Source organism: Polypterus senegalus, chromosome 6, assembly GCF_016835505.1.
Source record: "Polypterus senegalus isolate Bchr_013 chromosome 6, ASM1683550v1, whole genome shotgun sequence".
In the NCBI taxonomy this organism is placed as follows: Eukaryota; Metazoa; Chordata; class Cladistia; order Polypteriformes; family Polypteridae; genus Polypterus; species Polypterus senegalus.
In genome coordinates, this window is record NC_053159.1 from 64176842 (window position 1) to 64195795 (window position 18954).

Here is an 18954-nt window from a genome sequence, read left to right on the forward strand (position 1 = left end):
ATATCTCATTTAAGTAAATGTAACTTTTATAAAGAAGCTTTATGTACATTAATACTAATGATACTAATAATTTTTATTTATGTAGCGCCTTTCCCATGCTTAAGGCGCGTTACTATCCTATATTTGCATAAAGTACCTCCCCTTTTCTTGACCAGCTTGCGGCGTGTTCATAAGGATGCCCACCTTGAACAGTTGGAAAGAAAGTTAAAGGCTATTAGTAAATAGATTTTTTTTTCCAGATGCTGTGGAATTTGTGTGGCTGTGGAAGCTGATAATTTTTTGACAAACCCTACGTCACAAAAGCATCTTTTCGTTTTTTCAATATAACATAGCAATTTAATCCAAGATTATACAAAAATCAACGGAATAAAACGTGTCTCACTCATACAGTAGTGTAGAAATCATTACACATATTTGTAACTAATTTTGCAAACCGTACAGAACACGTGTTAAAAGTACTAAATTTAAAGAAAGTTTTTTTGTGCTCATTACTTTGTAACTCCAATTTGGTATTGCTTATTAAGTATACTGATTCTAATAAACATCATGCATATGTTGAGTGAATTCAACTCGCAATCATTAATTAAGGCTTAGCTTTTGATTTTTAATTGAGGTATTAGGAAACTTATTCGGTTTAACATTTTACTTTACCTTTAGAATGTATGCATTGCAGACATTTTTTTCCAGTGTACATTAAGCAGAAACTCTTTTGTTGAATTTACTTGTAAAGGGACAAGCAAAAAAATGTCTATTTTATGGATATGAACTGATCGAGAAAATATGAACTAACCCTGTGTTACACAAGCAAGAGTCCTTTTTAAACCAGAAACCCACTAGTACTGAACAAATCATTTATTCAATTACGAAACCTGTTACAGAGTTGATTAAATAAAAAAAAATTCTTTCTTAAATCAGGTGGTTTCTGAAGAATCACTTTGGCACCTTTATTTTTTAGAAGTGTGCCGATGTTGTATGTCTTACGTGCTAAGGATTCTATGCTTCGTAACTCTGTTGTCCTTTTTCTCCCCTTTTATCTCGCATGCAACGAACTTTTGTCAACCCAATGTTGCTTTTAAATGTGTTTTATAAATCAAATTGGTTGTGTGTTGCCTAATTAGCATTAATTCCAAAAACTGTTATCTTTTAAACCATAATCCATTTTAAGTTTCATACTTTAAAACTATAACGATGGTATTATCGGCAATTAGTCTTTACATTGCTCTTGTATTCTTTAACTGTGATAGCTAAGTGTCAAAAATAACTGAGAAAAGTCAAATATTGTCTGAAAGTTGGCCCGTGGTGTGCCGTTCAGGGAGTCCCATTCAGTTGTGGCAGAGCCATGGGGACAACACGCCCGTGCGAAACAAGCTGACTGCGCGTTTATAAAAGTGGATGTCATTAAAGAGTGACCTGAAAGAGGTTCTCACACTCCGCACGCTTTCACTGGTCAGTTTTCTCAGGGACCTGTACAAAGGAAGCGTGTCTTTTGTGATGAGATTGGAAAGTCGCCTTTGATAGAGAGGCCGTGCTCAATAGCAGCATCTGTGCCTAGTGCTAAGGGGCGGGCTGAGAGGGAGGGGGGCACTAGCGAGCGCGTCATGCCCTTTCCTGGGGTACTCGGATATTCTCACGCTCGGCGAGCCCACGTGTGTGTTTTATCTGAGACCCCCTGCAGCTCAAGGATCACTCCCAGGTACATTTAGCGCCACATTAATTTCGGCTCATATTTATTGACACCCACCTTATATTTACAGTGCACACAATCCCTAGGCGCTTTCAAGCCCACGAGTTGAACAAATGAAAGTGATGAGAATATAGAGGTACATACCTGCAAACACTGGGTCCACAGTCCAACCTTCACGGCACATTATGCAAGTAAAGTTTATACTCTATGAGAATTATTTATATTTTAGATTATGTGTATCTGTATTCGGGTTATATAAAATAAGAAGAAAAACCAAGGAGACACCCATCACATGCTGGCTCCCTTAAAAAAATAATGTTTCTTAAATGTTCCTTTATTGGGCTGTGTAGTTCCTCGCAGAACCTTTTCTTGACAAAGAACCAACATTTTCTGCTGATGTGCAGGCTTTGAAAAGTGACAAAACCAAAACCTTTAATATACGGTATAGCAGATATGACAGATGGAGTTCTTGATTTGTGTTAGTGTATTGAAAATCGGGAACTCAATCTGCTGTGGAGGATCAATTCAGTAAAGATTCGTTTTGGAAATTTCTTATGGTTGTTCAGGGGACCAAACATATTTCCCCTATAGCATCACTCTGAAAAACCCATTTTGCTTCCAACTTTTGCACCAGACACCTATAGTTTCATATAGGATATATCTTATACTATATGTAGAAAAAGAACATTATCTCGTAACGAATCTGACACTGTGATATTTTAAGATGACACCTTGCAGCACCGTACATATGTACTCAGACCATCTTAATAACGTGTTTATAAGGATGCGACCCCAGCGAATTTGTATTTGAAAATCGCGCTTCAAAAATCAAAGCTACATTAAACGTGGATGCATTTTTTAACGTAAAATCGTTTTCATCCATTTCATAAATTAACTAGGTTTCAGGTTAGGGCTTGAATGTGTGCCATTCGTTAAAATTAATTCGCACTACCCTCCGTTTCCTGGAAGCGCCTCCTCCGTTTACTCCACGGCGGAAAGCTGGAAGACATACCCACCCTGGACTGGAGGCCACAGTTGAGCAAAACGCAAGTGATAATACTAGGAATCAAATCATTTTTTTGTATTAGATCTTACCACGCTTATAAATAAAGTGTGTTTTTTAAACTATCATGGGTTTGGACAATATGTGATTGATTTAATAAGTCAGCATTTAACCTGTTTCACATTTAGGTATTTGATAGGCACTCTTTCAGCATCAATGCACTCGAATTGATTCATTTCGTTTAGTATACAGTCAATTATTCTTTTATATTCTTAGCCATTTTGTACTTTTAAAAGGTTCAAGTTGTCCCGAACGGGAATCATTCTATTAGGTTAATATCGATTCAGATACAAGTATGCGGAATGATTTAAAGCCGCGCTGTTTAATACGATTTCTTTCGGAACGCCCAAATGCTGTCCAAGTCCTGCGAATGTCTTTTCAGATCTTAGCGGGATACTTAGCTGCCACCTGTATACTCCATGAACCTAACTGATCCAAAAAGACAGCCTGCATCCGTGTGTATTTGTTAGGTCAATAAAACACACCTTCTTTTTTTGTTTGCTTTGTTATCGGAAGCTTCCAGGTAACCGTGTCAGATAGTCATTGTCTGTGCTTTTCGTTCTGTAACGACATGGCGCTATATTTAATTTCGCGGCAACAGCAACAGGTGTGGGTTGCGGTGGGAGGAACTTTCCCAGGTTAGCAAAAAACGCGCTGTTGATTGTCTATCTGATAACCCCGGGGGCCTCTTTTTATTGATGGCAGTTAAGCGTGCAGTAATTGATGTTTCTCCTATTGTCTGTCCGACGCCGCTGATTGGCTCCGGAGTGTGGGAACCCTGGCTGAGAGCAGCACTCAGGAATTGTAATGCAAATCAACAGCTACAAATACAGCAGCAGAGCACGCCGAAGAGTCAGACAAGTTTGAGTACCCACGATGGCTCCTTACGCTCTCAGCAACCAACCTTTCTCTTGCCAGCTCACCAGCGCTGACAAAAAAGTAAGTATTGAGTCAGGCACGGTTCAGCACTGTAGATCGCTCTTTACTTGCAAATATAAATAATGGAAGGATGTGCTCTAATTGCCGTTATGTTTTAATTCTTTACAGTTAAGGAAACCTTTGGTAGAGAAACTGCGAAGAGATCGCATCAATAGCAGCATCGAGCAGCTAAAAGCTCTGCTAGAGAAGGAGTTCCAGAAACACGAGCCCAACTCGAAGCTCGAGAAAGCTGATGTTCTGGAGATGACAGTGAATTTCTTAAAGCAGCAGATGAGGCCACAGGTGGACTATGATCGGGGCTACTCCAGATGTCTTCAGGAGACCCTGCAATTCTTGTCCTTATGTTCGCCTCACAAAGATGCACAAGTCCAGTTGATCAGTTACTTCAGTGGAATTCCAAAAGCAGCCGAAGTGCCCTGCTGCCCGACTGCGACATCCTCTCCAAAGCAGGAACGACCTGATGCGCAAGGTGCGCTCTGGAGACCTTGGCAGAGCAGCTAGGAAGGTCACCTCAAACTCGTATATGTACTCCGTCTTTGAGAATCTATAGGTGCCTTCATATTGAAGGGGTGGATTTTGTGCTGTACATGTATGTTACAAGTGAGAAGCCTTCAGGTTTAAAAATTGCTGGCCACGGTATTCCTTCAATGAAGGGAAGTTGCTTATTTTCAAGCACATTTTGAAGATGTGATTTGTTTGCAAATGAACTTTTGTATTTAATATTGCTTGTTATTACTCCATTCTGCTTCATAAAGAAATGAGTAATATATGTTCTAGCATACAACATTTGTATATAAGTGTGTGCATTTGGATGCAGCATTTTGTTTTCCCTTTGGGGTTGGGAAGGGGGTCTGCTTTATAAATACTTTACTACTTTTCTCCTTTCTTGTGTCTTCATATTGAAGATTTCTAGTCTGTATCTACAGTATCTGAAAGATGAGCAAATTAACAATCAAATTGTATATTTTAAATCACATGTACCTGATGAATGTTTAATTGAAATTGCATATGGGGGCAACTGTTGTTTTTGAACAGGTCTCTCAGCATGTGATTACATTGTGAATGGTTTTTGGTGATTTTTTTTTTTTCTTCAAGTGGGAAAAAATAAAACATTGAAATTTTAAATATTTTGATTTTTGTGCATTTTATTGGTACGTTTTCACAACCGTTTTTAATGTTTGCAGAGAAAGTAAGGATAATAAATACATTGAGGTTGCTGTGGGTGAAATTTCTTCAAAGACCATCACATACTGTTTAATGCAAATGATTCAAAAGCTGATGCATGAATTAATTAACAAACGTTTGTAATACACAAGGTGGCAACACTAAATTTGGCCACGCTAAGTAAGTGCTTGACATATGAGCACGTGCAAAGAACTGGTGTCCCTATCTGTTTCCCATACATTGCCCTCCGTGATGCCCGACTCTTGTGACTTTTAAATTGAGTTAGAGTCATAAAATGGGTGGATGGATGAATTTTCATCGATATGGATGGATAAATAATATTGGTATAAAGGCCAAAGAACCTGTGTTTGAATTCTGATCTGGTCATTGATTGGATTTTGCACATTCTCTCTGTGTATCGATTTTCTACAGTGGTTTTGATTTACACCCCGCTGTGCATGTTAGATTGGTATTATGTCCATTTGGAGCCGCCACTGAATAAAATTAACTTATTTGATACTTGGGCGTAAAATCTGAAGAAATCTCCCTTCCGGCAAGGAGAGGACGTGCAAGCTCGACACACAATGACAAGGGTCATATTTTAAACACAGACTGTTGGAGATGTGACGCACTATTTACTTTTACATGTACTTATGCAAACAAAAATTAACGTTCTTTTATTACTGCCAGGCAAACATATGGCAATTAACTTCCTTTAGATTATTAGAAGAACAGCACATTGGTGTTTAAATAAAACGAAAAGTCTAAAGAAATGTTTACTTTTAGAAGTAAGAGTGTAACGTATACAGCATTTAAAATCCATCCAACAGTTTTCAAATAAGAGTGACTGGAGTTTGGAGCACATCCCAGCAGCTCCGGGTTCAAGGCAGGAACAAACCCTGGACAGGGCGCACTCCATCGCATGGCTCAGTAAGACGCAGACCGCACCTTCTCACAGCCTGTCCCATTTGGAGTTTTCAATTGCAGGACATTGCAAAACTCTACACTATGGGAAATGAGCAGTTTCTGAAACTAAAGTGAAAAAGTGTACGAGCTCTGTCCTAAATGTAATATTATATATGTTAATATCCATTTATTTGAAATACATTCAGAGGGTTTAGCTATCTTCCATGAACGTGACGCGATTTTCAGTCGTTACGACAGTGTCGTCATTTCTATTAAAGTTAATTGATCAAAAATACATATTTCACTGAGAGATTCTTTGAATTGATACGTTGTTACAAAATATAGCGCAGTAAATAATACATACGCTATTACAGTATAGTGTATTAAAACAAGTATTTCACTGAGACATTCTTTTAATAAATACGCTATTAAATACAACGCGAACCACTTAACGCTTACACTACAAAGCCTTTGCACCTGTGATATAAAGGAACATGCGCCAGTAATTACTGAACGTCGCTCTACAACCAGTTAAAAGCTTCTAAAAAGTACTAGGAACTCTCACACGCGTGCTGCCAGGCAGGGTCCTGGGAACAAGCCGACACTCCTCCTCTTCTTCGCTGCACCCGCTCTACCTGCTGTTCAGGGCTTGTAAAAGCGGGAGAGCGGCGTGGGAAACCCCGGGGCTTTGATAGCCCCACCCCCTTCAGAGGCGACTGGCGATAAACCTGCCATCCTTCGCCCTGGGGGAATTGCTCCTGTCCAGCGGCTGATGTGAGCGCGCGGAGCTTCTGAACTTTGCATTTCTTGACAAGTTTCAAGTAGCAGTGTTGATATTTATTTATTCATTTGAAACCAAACGAGAATTTGAGTGATACATTTATTTTTTTTATGTTTGAGTCAGTGTTGAATAAGGATTTTAATTAATAGAAGAAACACTACTTTTGATAAAAAAAACTATCCTGATTTCGACACAAGTAGCAATATTACAGTGTTTGGGGCCACGATTTTAGATGATTCGTAAGCTAAACATGAAAGTATTCACGATTATCTCCTTGTAACCATTAGATTCAAATACATATTTAAAAAATATGGGGAAAATTGTGGCGCTCCCAGAATAATAAACATTGATGATTAAAAAAAAAAAGATAAAACATTCTTAAAAGGGGCGCTTGTACTTGTGCACACTTAACGCACAGGAGGACAGTTTACAGTTCCTGGTCGCCCTTTAGGGATTTGGGAAATGTAACATTTTCAATCCTTAATTTGGGGGGTTGGCTATATTGTGCTCTGTGCACAGTTAGATAAATATTTTTTTTCAAATTGTATTCCCACCCATCAAATCCCCTAAGCCTTCCCAACCCACTTTTTTTTCTTTTCTCGCAACGTTCACATTAGCACATAGGGGACAGGCTGGCTCAGACAATTAGTGTGCGTGACTGCGGCGACTGCGCCAGGGGGATCATCTAATGGCAGCAAATCTTCTCTACAATTAAGCTCTTGTGTGCCATTATTACAAAGCACATTGATACGTTAAATTAATTTATATAACCAAAATGCTGCACGACCCTAAATTGGATTAAGCTGGTTTGAGAATGATACACTATACATGTTACTTGTATCATTTTTTACGTCTATGTATTGCACAGGATGCCTTGTAAAATTTGAAAGCGTTAAATAACATTTAAAAAATATGCTTAAATGAAAAAAAGGACTGAAAATATATATTTAAGTCACATGGTCTCACAGAGATGCGTTTATTGAGGTCCTTTCCCAGTCTAAGTGAACAAAGTGTTTGTGTGTGTGCAGCTTTACGATGGACGCCGTCCCGTCCGGAGTCGGTGCTTGTCATTCGTCCAGTATTGTCGGCATGCCCATTCATCATATTGGAATGCATGGGGTCAAAAAACAGGGGAAGCAGTTCTCATAGTGCAGGTGTAAGTTAACATTTAGATCTACATTTTAAATAAGCTTCTGTTATAATATGTGGGCAGCACGGGGCGCCGTGCTTTCTTAAAATTAATGTGTGCGCGCGTTTTTTTTCCCAGAGCGATGCAATGGCAGAAACATTTTGGCTCCCAAAAAGGACTTTCCAATTTATGGTTCCGATAGATTCTTTAATAATGTAGAACCGTGACGTTCGATTAACAAGTATGAATAGTGGATTTGTGAATGGGTTCCCAATTTTAACAGAACTACCATACAACTCTGGTTAAAGTTTTTTCGATCTATTGAGTCCTGCTAGTTTACAATACATTAAAGATTTCTGTTTTGTTCGCATATTATGAACCTTTTTTAAAGCAAAAAGAAACGATTATATGCTAAGAATCTTAATCAGAAATAAATTGTTAACTGTCAAAAAAAATGTTATACGAGGAACCGCACAAGTGCCATTTTAGAACCGTTATTTTAAGAGTGTGGTTAGGAGTGCTGTCTAAAGGATCCAGAAATCCTGAACCTATGTTGTTGATGTTGTGTATCTCGAACTCCAACCCCGAGTCGGTGGCCCAGGCCATCTTGATGACACGTGCATTAGCTTATCAATTTTAAATTTGAAATGGTGGGTAATGCGATACGACTTTTGAAATTACAGCGCATTTGCAAAAGTTCATTTTTAACCCTTAAAAAAGCGAATTATTACAATTTTTTCAAATAGCTTAGTACCCTATGATTCCCATGTCGATTCCTGCTTTTCACCTATAGCTGTCAATATAGACTGCCGCGACTGCGTTAAGCGGGTTTAAAAGTGCATTTTGATAAAGCATTTAGAGTTGGGCTCGATGCGGTTTTCAATTGGAAAATTTCAGTATTGTTGCATTCATGTCATGGGGTTATGTTCACACACGGGGTACCCTTTTTGGCCCACTATAGTTGTGTTCGGGGGTCGCACACTTCCTCGGTAGGAAGCCAATTTGACAGTGTTTGCCCAGTCACTCAGACAGAGTGGGAGGTCAGTATTTGTACATCTGTTTGGAAAATGGATACAGTTTTAATGATTTCCATGTACCTTGTCGCGTGCAATATGTTATTGCCAATGACTGGCTCGGGAATTGAACCCATGGGTCAGAAATCTTTAGGCCGAAGGGTCAAGCACAGAACCACCACACAGAGCGCAACTTTAGGTAAATGAACACCACCCCGTTTCCAATGGCGGCGCGGTAGGAAGTGCAACTAACTCGTGGATCCAACATCCAGGGTTGAAATCCACCATCCTATCATTATTCTTATATGGAATTTGCATTCTCACCCGTGTCTGCTTCGAGTTCCCTTCTACTACTCCAAAGACGTGCCTGTTTGATCAACTGTTGTTTCAAATTTTCCGTGTGAGCTGATAACTCCAATAAACTCGCAAACAGTCAAGACTGATCATGCTTTAAACCCAATGATGCAGGGTTAGACAGGTTTTAACAAAGATGGATTTATTTTGAATGGGTTATATGTAGATACAAATTATTGAATTATTGGAGGCAAACTGTGTATAAATATGTGCATATCTTAACAATTCTGCCAATTCGAAAACTGTCCGGAAATGTCAATTTTTCTCATATTCATTCATTCAACTGCAGATGAAAATAAACATATTGTAAGCAGGAGTTCATATCAGGAAATTTCAATAAAGTTAACTGATAGATTGTTTAAGGGAGGAGAAATTTGGTGGGTGGAGTAGAGAGAGATAAAAATAGAAAAAAAAGAAGTGGTTTTTTTGTAGCTCAGTGCGGTATGTCCACAGTTGTGTTCTTAAAGAAATAAATATAACTGGCAAATAGTCCACAAAACTGGGGTGACCATCTCTTTGTGCCTTTCCACACATCGAAGACTCAGTCGGCTACGCTACCGAGGTCGTCCGCAAGACAAGAAGAACCGACGCCGAATTCTGGTAAGGAGAGTAGCGGATTCTTAACACCCGCTCTTACAATATGATTGCATGCATTATGGGTTCTAATTTAAGAATCAGCTCTTCAGCTTTTTCTCACACTTTACTTTGGAGTGCACCTAAAATCGAGTAAGCGAAGCGTGCCTTGTTAAATGCTAATTTGTATTGACAGCCCACGTGGGACACTAAAGCCTTTGAAGAGTGTGCCTTCGACGGAATCAAGAGGATGTGCGACTCTGAGGCGCTTTCTTTCTTGCTATGTGGTATTAAGCGCGGGCAACGAATAGACGTTTGAATAGCAGGGGTTAAATATTTTTGCTACGTTCCAAGCAGCTGTAGTCAAAGCAGTAGCAATATCCAAACGCTTTTAACGTTTTTTGATTGACATTGTAAAAGAGATGGGCTGAATGTTTAGAATGGTAGTCGCTTATTGGAAAAATATCTTATGTCCAATTAGATGAACCGACGTGATATTTATCATGCAGACTAAAGTGTTTCAGAAGGTAAAATACGTTCAGCAGTCAAACATCCGGGACTCGCGCACCAAAGTGAACGACATCTTTATCTGAGTAGGGGTTAGATGGAGGGAATAAGATGAGCGGTAACAGCACGAATATGCGGATAAGAAATATATGTAATATATCAGAAAGAAAACAATGGAAACGTTTAATAATGTTAGAAGCGATTTACATGTTAGGACTGATAACGATTAGGTTCGGTGTATTAATTGAATAGAAACAACGAGCCTTTCAAATCAACTGTTCATCATAATTATTTCTGAAATGTTAAACGATGTTGCGATATAAAACGAATAAGTGAGTTCAGAATATGGACGAATAATTAATCCTGCCGTATGACTGCACCTTGGTGCTGCGGATGTGCTGTACACTCTCAAAAATGAAGGTGCCAGAGTACAGTAGTTCTTCAGAGCGATGTCATAGGGGAACCATTTTTGTTTCCCAAAAGACCTATCCAAGTTAAGGTTCTAGATCCTTAATGTATTTAGACCCACGGGCTCTACATAGTAAATAACCAAGAGTAGTAAGTAACAGATTTGTGAATATACCAATGGCTCATGGTTTGAAAAACGCTCTTGCTGCACGTGTAAGGCTTAGGTAGGTTTTCTTAATCTGTCAGTGTCCTTTAAGGTAGCTATATACATTAAAAATGTATTTTTTCTACATATTAGGAAGTTTTTGCAACGCATAAAGAATAGGCATCATATGCAAAGAACCCTTTCACCAACTGAAATTGTGGTTTATCAAGCAATAGCTCTACAAGGAACCAGCAGACGACCCAGTAAAGAACCATAAAGTGCCATTAAAGAAACATTATATTTAAGAGCGGACGCTGCTAGCCACTCGATTTCATTTTCCTGCAGTGTTCTTTTTTATTTCCACTGAGGACTCAAGGCTTCGTGCCCCAGCCCAGTTTAAGGGTGTACATGGATGTTGGTCCAATGCAGATATTCGTTTCGATGTCCCGTTGGATCATATTTGTCCTGCCCTCACTGAAATTGGATGGATTCCTGTCATTTTACAATTGATCACAACAATTACAGTTACCTCTAAAAGATTTATGTACAGTACAACAACTCCTATCGTTTAAGAATGATAATTGTATAACTAATATTGCACCTGAACTCACATCTGAGACTATTCAATGGACAGCAAACAAACTCCAGCTGAAGTCCCCAGAGACCTCATCGGGTTTATTGTGAGCATGAAAGGGGTGGGGGTTTCTTTCAGTTCAAGTGTGTGAGGAGCTTTTCCGGAGTTTCTCACACTCTGCTTATTCAGTCGTCTCAACAGGGAGTACAAAGGGAGTGTGTCGTGTTACACATCGTGTTAGTGACGCTGTTTAATCTCCCAGTGTTGGAGAAAGAAGCTTAAATCCTGGGAGACCATCTGGACAAGACCGCGCGTCATACTATTAAAAAAAAAACTACCAGAGGTCTAAACACCTGGCTTTATGACTTGCAAAGTGCAAGCATTTCTTCTTAAGGTGTGCGTGATGTGTGACAATTACCTTCTGCCCTTTGACAGGCGGTTTAATATAACATTATTTAATTACGAAAACATCTATACTTTCTTCTGAAAAATATTAAATTATAGTTTTTAGAACAATATATTAGATGCATTTTCTGTACATAATAATTACTTATGAAAGCTTTGAAATCATTTCAAATTTTCGTCCGGCGCCTTCTGATTCAACATTACAAGAAACACCCACGCATGACCTACAGTTCGAGTCGTCTTGATGTTTAGTTGTGTAAGCTTTTTGGGGCTTCCCCGTATTTATGGCCCTATATATCCAAATAGCTAAAATGTTCCGTCCATTTGTGACCCATGTTTCGTGTAGGAAACACGATAAACAGTAAACCGACCGACGTCTTCAGCAAAAAATGGTTAGAAACTCTTGAGTTGTGTATGCCACATCAGTCGACCCCAGGGGTTCATCAATGGTATACACTGGGTCAAAGTTACTCCTTTTCACAAAACTTTTAAAAATTGGAATCTGTTATACAGTTATGTGCAGTGCCGTTTCATGCCATTTACAGGCATACTATTTTCGTATATCAATAGTAATATTTTTGATATTTGATTCTTTACTGGGGGCGGCACGGTGGCGCAGTGGGTAGCGCCTTGTGTTGGCTGGGATTGGCTCCAGCAGACCCCTGTGACCCTGTAGTTAGGATAGAGCGGGTTGGATAATTGATGGATGGTTGGATTCTTTACTGGTGGCCCTATCCCCATAAGAGCCACTCCCAGAAGGTTAAATGACAAATTTCAATCATAATCGTTTTATACTTCAAGGTCAGTGATTGTGGATGTGATATTGAGTTTTGATCCAGCTCTATGGACCCCTAGAGGGTGAAAAATGACCAATTACTTTATACGATCGAGAATATAGCACACATTTTAATATTTCCGATATTTTACATAATCCATCCATCCATTATCCAACCCGCTATATCCTAACTACAGGGTCACGGGGTCTGCTGGAGCCAATCCCAGCCAACATATAGGGCGCAAGGCAGGAAAGAAACCCCGGGCAGGGCGCCAGCCCACCGCAGATTTGACATAAATATTCTTGTTTATTAAGTATTTAATAATTTTTTGTGAACAACCTACATTTGCGGGGCTTACACTAATTCATATCTTTTGGTCGATTTAATAACTCCTTTCGCAATATCGAAATTAGCGTTAGGAATGATACTGAACCATGGCGCATCTGAAACAAGCGATCTTCCGAATGTCATTTCTAAGCATACATTCTACATTATTCTATTAGGACAGGTCAGTAGTACAAAGAGAAAATGTGAAAACTGAAAATCGAATAGATAAAGAAAGATGGGTGTATAATCTGTGAGCAATAATTTCATCCATCCACTTTCTAACACGCGTATCTTTTCGCAGGGAGCTGATGCCTGTCCTGGCAGCAAAGATCCGTATGGAGGTAACCGATAGACCCGGGACAAGCAACAGTCCATGGAAAGTCACGCACAGCTCACAAATTCTAATACAAACCCAAATTAAGTGAAAAGTAAACTTTAAGACACTTGATTTGTTTGTTAAACAATTTTAAAATCCGGGTTACTGGAAACAGATGGTACACTTGATCAATGTTTTAAAAGCTTTGGAATAAAATATATTGTCAGCTCTGTATCCTGGACTTGGAAAGCCTATTATAAAATGACTAAATGAATTTTGGGGAGGCGCAGTGGATCGTTTTCTAACATCCTGAAATTTGAATGACATATCCGTTTATTAAGTTTATTTTTTCTGCCAATGCGTGCAGAGAACTTTGCGATTGCGATAGACTTTCAAATAAAACTGACCCCTTTAAATAACTATCGCGTGGGTGATTATGAGAGTGGTTTTGACAACGGTCTGGCACCCCTTCCAGGGTGGATCCTGCTTTAATCCCGATGCTACCGAGATGCGCTCCCTCATCCTCGCGACCCTGAATTTAATTAAGCGAGTTTTATTATGTTAAATTAAGACTTACACCTATAAAGATTCAAGTACTGTGGATGAAACATTTCAGAGCTTTCGGCTTCTGCACTAGTGGATGGTCCTTTTTACTGTAACAGAAGATCACAATGAAAACAATAATTCTTTCCTAGTAAAGACATAGCTGAGGCTTGCTCTAACGAAGAAAGGCGACATTTTAGGATCCGCCCACACCAAGTTCATTCTGCATTTAAAAATTATCTTTTGTGACAGCCTTGCGAAACCAACGATTTTCTCAACAATTGAAAGAAGACATTATAGGCCAGAGTCCCTCGATCTCAAAAGCACCCAGCTGCTCAGCCTAACCCAACTGAAAAAAGGCGTAAATCAATATTCTATATATGGGCAGCTCATTCACTTATTTTAGAAAAGTAATTATACGAAAATGACACGGTGATTGGTGCATGCATCTCAGAGGCTGTGTTCAAAACACTCAAAAAATAATGGCTCCTTAATGGCATTTTACTGAGTTGAGTCATAGAACCATTGCTTAACAACCAACCATTTGGATTTAAATAGGGTTAATTGCACTTGAAACTGTATGGCTTTAAAAAGGTTCCTAATATGAAAAAAAAAAACAGAAATATTTAATGTATGTAATAGGCATGCTAAACCACATCTAGAAACCCTGAAATGATCCTGTATGATTTTATGCAGCAACCGTCCTTTTTCACAAATCTGGTAGCATATTCATTATGTCACCTATTGATAAAGGTTCTTTCTGGAACCTTCTTGTTAATTGTTCTTTTGGGAACTGAAAACGGTTCCCCTATTGGTCTAAAATCCACTTTGACACGCTTCTTTTCCAGACTGGAGGCCTAGTTACTTGTCTGTATTTGTGGAGTTTGCATGTTATTCCCAGGTGCATCTGGCTTTTCACCTTCCCACAGAGATTTGTATTAGGTGAGCTGGCGACAGTAAATTGGCCTTGGGTGTGTGTGGGGGTGTGATTTACGATGGACTGGCGCCTCTGTCCTGGTTTCTGTCATGGACCTAATGTGTCAAGCCTGCAAATCCAGTGGGATTAGCCTATAGTTTTAAAATGGATGGGGAAATTCGCATCTGGGATGTTTATACCCAAAACTCAACATTATACCCCTACCTTATCCCAAGGTGTGAAGTATAGCAGCTCCGAAGCAATTCCGACATTGTGAAACGAATCTGTCACGCGTGAGGGCACAAGATGAATGGTTACAAGCGGAATAGCCTGCCGTTGGAATGGCAGGTGCGGCAGACTGTATAGCACTTAAGGACGTGTGGATGGGCGGAGGCGGCGACCTGTGTGAGACCAAACGAGGCCGAAACGATCTGTTAAGTAGACCTGTATCAAAGGCGTGAGCTCCAGAACAGCTAAAGAACACGTGGCGAACAGTGAATACTAGAGAGAACTTTAAATGAGCCTGCCGAAGTAATCGAAACTGCACTGGTCCGCGCTGGCGACACGTGCTGAGGCGGATATGCCAGGTGTCTCGAGAGAGCAGGCAGCGGACTGCTTGCCGGGGTTTAGCCTTGTGGTTAATAGGCTAGCGATTGTGACCTTGTGGAGGCTTTACACACCTGAGTGTTCTATTTCAAGCAAGATAAAATGTAAAAAAAAAAAAAACCTTTATCTTTAACCTCTAAATAGCGATAACGCTGATTATTTCGATTACCAGATCAATAAACCACGCATTTTTTATATGGCATGCAGCATCACTAAGGGCTTCACGAAACAAAGACTCATTTCAAAATAGCGAAAACAAGAGGTTTCACTCATATGTTCCACAGTTAAGGACTACTGTGTACATATAAAAAGCAAAGGCTAACGAAAACCGTTAAGTCGCATCAACAATGTAAGATAAACAATTCAAGCTATAGTGTACTGGTGCGCGTAGTTCTCATTCAATAAGTCCAAGTCACTTTAGTTCAATAAATGGCGCTACTTTTAGGTGTCTCCCAGCTGTGACAGATGTACTGCTCGTTTTATTGACACCAAGGTATGTGAGTAAAGAACTGCTCCATGTTTCCCACAGTAAGTCGGTTTTGTTGCAGAACAAAAGCTCCCAGTCATTCAATTCTGAATTAATGTGTTGTGTTTGTAAAGGGAGGGACGGGTGGTCTTCATGTCTAAACCCAGAGGCCATCTGCGAGAAAGAGGGAGTGTGTGAGAGGGACAACCCTAAGGACCTTATCGCGTAACGCGATCTGTGACTGCCTGGGTCATTGTGTACATATTTATTATCATATAATGAATGAATCCCGCGTTTTCTTGTATGCCATTAAATATCCAATTGCATCTACTCGAATTAATTTGAGTCACTGACCGTATCATAATTATGGTGCTTATGCACATAGATACAGTTGCAGACCTTTTTCCCAATTACCACCCAGCTACATCAGGGCAGCTGCTACCCAGTCGACTTCGCCACCTAGCGTAAAAGCACAAACACGACCGATTCTGCTCCCGTTTCATCCTGGAGAAAATAGAAAGCACAGCATTAAAACAACGACATGGTAAAGTTTTTGAAGTGTAACTTTAGTATTGGTAAAGCTGAAAAGAAAATCGATCTAACCACAAAACACTAATAAAAAATTGGTGAATGCATTGGTTAGCATCACGTAACTATTAGTATTTCAAAATCCAGACATCATTGCAAAAAGTAAAAATGTCAAAGGAAAACATAAAACAGCTGGTTATACACCTTAAGCAAAATCTATTACAAATACATGCATTAATCGTATATTTTTTACACTGCAGTAACAAATTGTAAAGTGTTAAAATAGTAATATTAAAAAGATAGGAGCCCATAATCTCACATTTAAGCAGTTTTTTCCCTGTCAATATCAATTAACTATTTCAATATCCAAAGCTGTTTAATGAGTTTTTGTTGCATTACCGTAAATTCACAATGGTATAGAAAAGTAAATTTGCATTAACTTAGAATATTTGCATAAGGGTATGCCCCTTTTCAGAAAAATGGCACATTTTTCCATATAGCCTCCATATTTTAGTGCTGTGAGAAACAAAAATTTAAAGATCGTCAGCAAAACATTTTTTCAGTGTGTTCTGAATGTTTTTTTGTGGTTATGGAAGGCAAATTACTTGAAATATTGGTGAAACTGTAGCACACCCTATATTAGAAAAGCAACGTTTCCATCTTCAGCGGTCAACATTAATTGCACTCTTTAAATATTGGAATAAAAGCAATACATAGAATAATTTATGTGAAATGGACAGCTGTGCAAAATTGTCGACAGATGAAAGTTTACGTTCTGAAAAGAAAATATGGTAATATGAGTGTTTTTCTGCCAGGATATTTTTGTTATACTGTGTATTGGAACAAGGCATGCTAAAATAGTTATTGATGTGAGATTTTAATAAGAAAAAAGTGTTTTGTTCATTGCATTTTATATTGTGTAAATATAATTTACTTTAAGTAGATTTGTATATACAGTATTTCATTATAGTTAAGTGTTTTTTACTCATTTGTGTAAATGAACTGTTTGTGAGTATTGTATATTGTAAATTAAAAATTACTGAACTACTGTATTTAGCATGATTTATTTTAACTCATCAAAATTTTTAGATGTAATTTAAAAGCAAAGTGAAACAGTTTAGTTTAATATCAATGATGATAAAATTCTAATCGACTTTACTGCAGCAAAGAAATCACTGGTCTGTGCTACTGAAAGTTTTTGACAGTTAAATGGCAGCTCAGCTTCAAGTCACTTAACCATTAAATTGCAACTAAATTTTTTATACTGCGGCTAAAACATAAAAACAGTTGGATGTACATATCAAGAGGTAAATCAATTTAAATTGAGTCATGGTGAGTATTTTGGTAATATCTTTCATAAATATAACATTAGCTTCCACTGTTATGCTGATAACACCCAGCTCTGTCTCACTAGAAAACCTACTGCTTCCTTTCCACCCTCCTCACTTATTGATTGCATAGCAGAAATTAAATCCTGGTTTTCTTCACATTTTCTTAAATTAAATAGTGACAAAACTGAGGTTCTCCTCATTGGTACAAAATCAACATTATCCAAAACTGATCATTTTTCATTTGTTATTGATAATTCCTCTGTCTCCCTTCCTCACAGGTTAAGAGTCTGGGTGTCATCCTTGACAGTACTTTATCCTTTCAGTCCCATGTCAATAACATCTCCCGGTCTTCATATTTCCACTTGCGTAACATTAATCGTATTCACCCCTCCCTCACTCCCCACACCACTGCTATCCTTGTTCATAACCTTGTCACTTCTTGTCTGGATTATTGCAATTCCCTTTTCTTTGGTCTTTCTCGTAAATCTCTTTATAAGCTTCAACTGGTCCAGAATTCAGCTGCCCGTATCATTACTAGAATCCCCTCTATTCACCATATCACTCCCGTTTTGTAGCAGCTTCATTGGCTTCCAGTTCAGTTCCAAATTCAATTCAAATTCTCCTACTAACTTTTAAGGCTCTCCGCGACCTTACCCCTCCATATCTGTCTGATCTCCTCCATGTTGCCATTCCCTCCCGTACCTTTAGATCGCCTTCCACCATCCACTTGATTGTCCCCTTCGTCCGTCTTAGCAATATGGGGAGCAGAGCATTCAGTTGGAATTCAGTCTGGAACTCACTACCATCTGAGCTTAGAAATATTGAATTGTTTTCACTTTTCAAATCTAAACTTAAAACTCATTTGTTTAAGACCACTGTTTCTCTTTCATTACAATTGCTCTGTCTGATTGTAATTTTGTATTTTACTTTTGTTTATAATCTGTGTTTTATCTATTGTTCGGTGTCCTTGAGTGTTTAGAAAGGTACCTACAAATAAATAAAATGTATCATTATTATTATTATTATTATTATTATTATTAATGGAACTGTGGGGGGCTTGCAATGGAATTGTGTCCAGACCTGGTTCTTGGCTCACACTTAATGCTGCAGGGGTAGTTTCAAGTGCTCAGTGACTAATAAACGCTAGGATATAGAGAAAGAATTAAGTTAATGACTGAATTATTTTTGCCACACAGCAAAATCACAAGGGTTTAGTGAACTCTTCTAATGTTAAGCTAGTCATTTAAAGTGGACACTGAGAGAAAGAGTGTTTCTGTATGCACACTTCAAGTGCTCATTTAATACTGACAAGTTTGCTGGGTACATACACATCTGGTAGCCCTTCCTGTACTCACAATGGCTTGTTATCCTTGCATCCTCAATGGCATTATAGGATAAGGACTGAAAAGGGAGAAAATCCCTAAGGACACTTGAAAAATGTGCCAGCTCTAAACACAGGTTCCTGGAGCTATGAGCTGGGGTGCTAAACACTAAACCATT

At 38.8% G+C, this 18954-nt stretch overlaps 1 protein-coding gene across 1 annotated transcript; it reads left to right on the forward strand.

Annotated features, from left to right (window-relative positions):
- The first annotated feature begins 3589 nt into the window (after positions 1-3589).
- Positions 3590-4811, forward strand: LOC120530535 (transcription factor HES-5-like). Its single transcript, XM_039754962.1, has 2 exons — positions 3590-3686; positions 3795-4811. Exons 1-2 carry the CDS (start codon positions 3624-3626, stop codon positions 4185-4187), a joined length of 456 nt encoding a protein of 151 aa, XP_039610896.1. The 5' UTR covers positions 3590-3623; the 3' UTR covers positions 4188-4811.
- The last annotated feature ends 14143 nt before the right edge of the window (positions 4812-18954 follow it).